Source organism: Corylus avellana, chromosome ca8 (genome assembly GCF_901000735.1).
Source record: "Corylus avellana chromosome ca8, CavTom2PMs-1.0".
Lineage (NCBI taxonomy): Eukaryota > Viridiplantae > Streptophyta > Magnoliopsida > Fagales > Betulaceae > Corylus > Corylus avellana.
The window spans coordinates 4,907,037-4,913,829 of NC_081548.1; the positions used below are offsets into that span (position 1 = coordinate 4,907,037).

At 37.4% G+C, this 6,793-nt stretch overlaps 1 protein-coding gene and 1 non-coding gene across 2 annotated transcripts; one reads left to right on the forward strand and one right to left on the reverse strand.

Annotated features, from left to right (window-relative positions):
• The first annotated feature begins 719 nt into the window (after nt 1–719).
• Nucleotides 720–832, forward strand: LOC132191176 (small nucleolar RNA snoR100). Its single transcript, XR_009441206.1, has one exon. It is a non-coding gene; the product is annotated as a small nucleolar RNA snoR100 (small nucleolar RNA).
• Nucleotides 833–2,833: 2,001 nt separating this feature from the next.
• LOC132189081 (trans-cinnamate 4-monooxygenase) lies at nt 2,834–5,981 on the reverse strand. The gene is made up of 3 exons (XM_059603587.1): nt 5,110–5,981; nt 4,790–4,923; nt 2,834–3,811 (listed from the first exon to the last, which is right to left on the reverse strand). The coding sequence occupies exons 1-3, from the start codon at nt 5,892–5,894 to the stop codon at nt 3,213–3,215; spliced, it is 1,518 nt and encodes a 505-aa protein (XP_059459570.1). The 5' UTR covers nt 5,895–5,981; the 3' UTR covers nt 2,834–3,212.
• Between the last annotated feature and the right edge of the window lie 812 nt (nt 5,982–6,793).

Genomic DNA, 6,793 nt, shown 5'->3' on the forward strand with positions numbered 1-6,793 from the left:
TAACTTACGCAACGAAAAGTAAAAATAAAAATCCAACCAATGAACAACCGGAATCCGATCAGCGACACGGGAAATGTTTGAGAGATTCGTCGGCGATTAACGAATGGACTGACTTTGTGCCATTACGTGATGTTTGTGATTATCCCAAGTTCTGTAAACTTTTAAGAAACAAACACAAAAAGAAAACGAAAAAGTCGCGCCAAAATGAAAACAAAACGATGGAATTCTTAAGTTTAACTTGACCTTGCATAAACGAGGTCGTTTGTCACGATAAATTGGAACACCAAAATACCGGTCTCTTTTTCACTTTTTGTAATAGAGCCGAAGGCCGAAACCATCGGGCTACTTGTTTGGGCTTCGGCCCCATTTGCAAACCCACAACCCAAAAGCCGAAACCATGGCAATTTCGTAATTTAAGGCCTTTTTTTTTTTTATATGCGTGGGAAAACCCTAACAGGACTCTACTCTCCCTTCATATATAAATACCGGTTAAGAGAAGGGAATTGATGCGGCTTGAACTCACTCTCTTCTCATCTAAGGTTTTTGCTTCTTCTTCCGTTCTTCGTGTGATTTTCAATTTGGATCTCTAGGTTTATGTGTTTTTTCTCTTTCTTCTGTTTTCCAAACTAAGTATTTCAAATCTGGGTTTTTGCATCCATGGATGTTGGTAGTAATAGTGTATGGAAAATCCGTGCACAATAAGCCGATGCTCTGGATGACAATGAAGGAAGCATGGTAGTGTGCACGGACATTGAGTTCTCGGGTCAAAATGTCTGCTCCCTCTGATGCCTTATTGGCTTTTGATTTGGGGGCCTGGTTGCGACCCACATCTGGATTCTCTTTCTTTTTTCCGATCTTTTTCCTTGGTTTTCTCTTTTTCTTATTTTCGTTATTTGTTTTTCATTTTCTGTAGTATTTTTTATCGGCGTCGGACATTTAGTTTATGAGTTTTTCAGGTACTATTTTGCCGTGTTTGGCTTCTGATTACTTGAAGGGTCAGATCCCTATGTGAAATGAGTTCAAACAATAAATCACTGAAGAAGTAAAAATTATTTGTTCTGAATAATTCGATCTATTTAATTAAAACAGGAGAGACAATTCAATCTTTATCTTATAATTTTGAATTGAATTCGGCTTTTCTCATAAAGTTTGAAAGATCGTAGTGGTGCCTTCCAATTCAAACAGGAATCATTGGTTGCAAAGGGGACGGAAGATATTTGTTTATGGGCCTGAATATGCAGGCCTAATGCCTGTTCGTAAGTTGTGAGGACAAGCCGGTTTTTGGAGCCCGCTAAACCCTAAAAATTTAAACTTGGTATCATTCCTACGGAAGTTTAAAAAAAAATAAAAACAGAAGGAATGATTCGTTTTCTCTCGGCCTCTCAATTTTCAAACTTTTTATTAGATTGTGGGTTTTGTGTGGATCTATATGGCATCCGCATATTCAATTGTACACGGGGATAGATAGTTCGTTTTGAAGAAACCTAAAACTTTTTTAAGACTTTTTGCTTGCTATGCCTATAAATAAGAATATTATAAAGACATAGAATAGGAGATGAACTCTTAAACTCCTATGGTTTATGTATATTTTTATGAAAAATGGCTAATCAAAACTCATTTTATTTAGTTTAGCTAATGAGTTTTAAAAAATACTATTATCTATTTTTTTCTGTATTATTTAAATTTTATTGTTTTATTTTATAAGGATTGTATTTTTTCTAAAGATCTTATTTTACAACTTTTGGGAAAAAAGAGATTTGGGAGAGAGAAATATTATGAGAATTTTGGAAAAAGAGAGATGTAGAGATGTGGAGAGAAAAATAATATATTAATGAGATAAATATGTGAACTGAATAAAAGTAAGAAATGACTAAACCATTATGAGTGCTCTAACACAAATAAACCACTAGTAGATAACTCTAATTGAAGATGAACTCCTTCTACAGATAAACTTAGGCAACGGAATTCTATTGCCACAACAATCTTTGCACCGTAGTGTTACATTGACTCTTATTGAATTATAAATAAATAATTAGATAATTGAAATAGAAATAGGAGCATGTTTATCTCTACTAACTCAATGACTGATGATGTAATTGATTGCATTTGTTGTCAACTAATGAAAGCTTATTTTAGTTAGTCTAACCAAAATGTAAATTTTGGTGAAAAAAATACGCACATTTGGTTGGAAAAAAAAAAAAAAATTATATCATTCTCTCTTCATAATAAATAAAAAAATTCTTAAAAAATAATATTTAAATAAAATATTAAAAGTTGATAACTAAAATATAACCAACCAGAGTTGTAGTTCAGTTCTTATAGTTTCGTGGGTAAAAGGACCATATCGAATCAACGGAGCTTGTTGTTTGGATCTAACCCTCTAGTCGGACCAAAAAATTAGTTGGCTCATAGAACTATAATTGAAGTCATCTTCGCTTTAGCTAGATTGGGCCTCAAAGTTTTTATTTTTATTTTTTTTTATATATGAAGGGCTTCAAAGTTTAAACTGTAAGTAAACCTACATGATTTGAGGTGAGACTTGGGCGGTGCATCATTTTGTTGGCACGCTGTTTTTAAAGTGCGACAAGTGTCTTTTACTTTCCTAACCATCTGACCACTATCTTCTACCACCTACCTCTACGTTACGTTTCTTGTTTCAACATCAATTTTAGAATGCCTTTTTTGTGTGTTGTGAAGTAGCTTACCAACTCCCCTTGTGCTCTGATTGATTCTAAGGTTGTCGGGTAGCAGCTTTTTTTTTTTTTTAATTTGTAATGATATTATTCTCCACACATGTTCCTGACATTTATGTCGATCACTTAAAATAAGAAAATGTAAAGTGTAAACCACTCAAAGATGACAAATAAAAGAGTATGATAACCAACAAAAGTAGTGATGGCAAATTATAATTCCATGTATACGGCTTTACCCATTGATAGTGTCCTTGGAACTGGATACAAGCAATGCAAGTTTGTTGTATCAATCATTTGCTAAGATTTCTATTCAAATTTGTTAACGAAATCAACAAGGTTCACTTATCATACAAAGCCATAAAAGGAAATATATTACCACCTTATTGCAAGTTCGTAGACATTTTTCAGATCAATCCAACATTTAAAACCGTTAATTACCATCTTTCAATAGTCTCACTTGACCAACACAAAAAAAAAAAAAAAAAAAAAAAAAAAAAAAAGAAGGGAGGACGCCTGTAATTAAAATGATCTTGGCTTTGCAACAATGGTGGAGTGCTTCAATATGTGCAAGCTGAATTGTCCACCCTTCTCTGAGGTATCAATCTTGGACTGTCCGGGAGGAGGCGAGAGCTCAAAATTCTGCACCAAACGTCCCAAAGTAATACCAAGAATTGGCAATGCAAGAATGATTCCGGGGCAGCTCCTCCTTCCGACACCGAAGGGAAGGTACCGGAAGTCATTGCCATTGGCCTCAACCTTAGACTCCTCTTCCAAGAATCTCTCCGGCCGGAACTCTTCTGGGTTTTTCCAGTTGGCCGGGTTGTTGGCAAGCCACCAAGCATTTACCAGGATTTTGCTCTCCGCAGGGATATCAAAACCGCCAAGCTTTGCGTCGTGGAGGTTCATGTGTGGGACAAGCAGCGGAATTGCCATCCTGAGCCTGAGAGTCTCTTTGACCACAGCTTGAAGGTAGGGGAGCTTTTGGATGTCCGGCTCCGTGACTTGGACGCCGGGGCCAAGCACCGTGTCAATCTCATCCCGGACCTTCTTCTGGATTTCAGGATGGTTCACAAGCTCCGCAAGCCCCCACTCAACTGACCACAGTGTTGTTTCAATTGCTGTTTCACAACACAAAACATTTTCCATATTAACAAAATATTTGACCCAAAATGAAAATTAATTACTTAAAAAAAAAATAAAAAAATTATAATATTATTCTTTTATAAAAAAAGAGTTACAGACTAACAGGGCCCACTTGTATAAGACAAGTGAGCGTGAAGCTTATCTGCTCGATCAGGACACGTATTGGGTTCACCTAAACCTCAAATCTCGTAGGTGAATATCGTGAGGCGCCAACCACACGGGGGTTGGTGGGGGGTTCAACCGCTCAACCAACTTGTGAATCTCAATCATCATACCAACTACAAATTCTTGACTTTATTATAAAGTTTATGATTTAGGCATTTTAATTTTAAGTGGCATAACCAATTTTAAAATTAATAAATTTTAAACAATAAATTAATAAACTTCTAAAAAATAGGTCATGTCATCTAAAGATTAAAATGACAAAAAAAAATTATCTTTTGGATGAAGTCAAATATTTCTCAATTCTATATATATATATGTTCCATCTTTAGACACAACCCTTTCCGACAAGTCTTCCAAGTTTCAGAATATATATATATATATATATATTTGAATATTTCCAAGCCCTCTCTCTAAGCTGGAGAAAAGCACGGTTGGATATCAAAATAGAAAACCTTTCCAAGCTGGAGGAAAGCACCCCCACCTGTATTCGTGGCTAGCCAGTCACAGTCACTGCTATTTATTAATTTTCTTTTCTTTTCTTTTTTTTTCTAGGAGAAGTTAAGAACAGAACTTGTCAACTAGTAATTATCCAATTGATTTTTAAGTAATTTAATAGTAGTTTATCAAAGCATATCTCTTTAATTTACAAACAAATGGACATGAGCTGACGTCAATCAAATCTAAAATTAATGACCGATTCCATTATTTATCTTGTATGCACGTAAATAAAAATAAAAAATAAAATAATTTAGACTGGAGTCTGGAGAGAGGATCAGTGGGAAACTTACCGGCAACGTTAATGTTCTCAACGATGTAAAGTACGTTGTCTTCGTTGATCTCCCCCTTGTTTTGAGCGTCCAGAATATGGTCAATCGCACACTTCAAGCCTTCGTTATCGGTGGGCTTGGTGCTCGAAAGCTTCCTGCAAACAGTTCAAATTAACATAATTCAATAAGACTGTTCTAACATAATGTTTAATTATCAATTATTTCTCTTTCCCGATATAATATTTATTTTTAGTAAAATAAAATTATTTAATTCTCTCTTCGAATATTCTTAAGGAATTTTAGACAAAATCAGAAATAAATTTCTAAATTAATTAACTTACTTCCTCTCATCGACGAAATAATCCTTGAATAGCTGTAACCTCCTATCCTTGATATCCTTGCAGATCTTGAGGTAGCCTCTCAAGAAGGGCCTCAAAATGGGAATAAAGTCGCCGTAGTTGTAGTCAAAGCTCTGAGCCAATCTACTCCGCTCTCCGTTCAAAGCCTTGAGCTTCACGAACAGAGGGTCATCCTCGCTCTCGAATCTCCGGTCGAACATGATCCTGTACATGTTGTTGTACATCATCAGCTGCAGCCTCCTCCGGATGACGGTCCCGTTCCTCGCCGCCTCTGGGTTCTTCTTCACATCCTCCACCACGCTTGCCGCCTCCGCTTCCCACCCGTACCTGTACTGCTGAACAACCTTGTTGGTGAAGAAAGGGACGGTCATGATCCGCCTCATCTTCCTCCAATGCTCACCGTACACCGTGAAAACCATGTCCTGTCCTTTCCCGGTGAATATGTCGAACACCACGTTCCTCGTCCTCGACCCGAACTCCACTCCCTGGGTGTGCAACACCTCTTTCGCCAGGTCCGGCGAGGAGACCACCACCAGGTTTCGCTGCCCCATACGGAGCATGAATATGTCTCCGAATTTCTTGGCGAGGTCGGTGAGGTTGCGGTGGTTCAAGTCATCGCCGACTTGGAGCCAGTTACCGAAGACGGGCACCGGAATGGGTCCCGGAGGGAGCTTGAAGCGCTTGCCGCGGAGCTTGGAGATGGTAATCGCAACAACGACGGCTAGGAATAAGGCCAAGAGGGTCTTCTCCAAAAGGAGGAGATCCATTTTCGTGAGGGAGAGGAGTAATGGAGGGGCAATGGGCGCTTGATAGAGCAGAGTAGTGTTTGGTCGTGGTGAGGGAATGATGGTGGATTGGGATTTTATAAGCAGCTCTCTCGATGGGATGGATTGGCATGGGAGGGTTGACGGCAAGGCACCGCAGACGTTAGGTGGGGGAGAGTGATCATGTGCGAGGGAGGGAGTGGGTGAGGAAGTGAGGATGAGGACGGACTTGACGGCGTCAGGTCTAACGGCGGCTTCAAGGTGTTTAAAGGTCCCTGCGTGGTAGGTGAGCGGGTTGGTGGGCCAAAAAACATGTCAAATGCGGAGTGCCGCTTGGCCCGCTTACGTGGGAAGTGGGAACCACAATATAAATAGTTAAATAGTCTCCACAACATCCTGGGCTTTTTTTTTTCTTTTTTTTTTTTTTTTGCAATAAAGGACCTTTGGCCTATGGCTATGGGCAATGTCTTCCTTTTTAAAAAAAAAAAATTAAAAATTAAAAATAAATAAATAATAATAAAAATAAATAAAAACAGAAAAGTTAATTTCGAAGGGAAAAAAAAAAGTTGAAAAATGCTGATAAGAAAATTATTTTTGAATACGAAAAAATAAAAAATTGCGAATGCATGATGAAGAATTGGCATCGACTGTAGGGAGAAAGTGGAGTACTTTTGGAATGTTAGGGCTTCAAACTATAAGAGCATTCTCGATAGAAGAGTTATATTTTTATGTAAAATGACTTTTTAAAATTCACTTTTATCTAGTTTAGCTAAGTTATTTTTAAATGTCTCTACATCCGATTATCTATATTTCTATCTATTCTATTAAAATATTATTAAAAGCAATAAAAGTTTTGGGAAAAAGAGAATATGTGAGAGGAAAAATAGGAAAAGTTTTAGAAA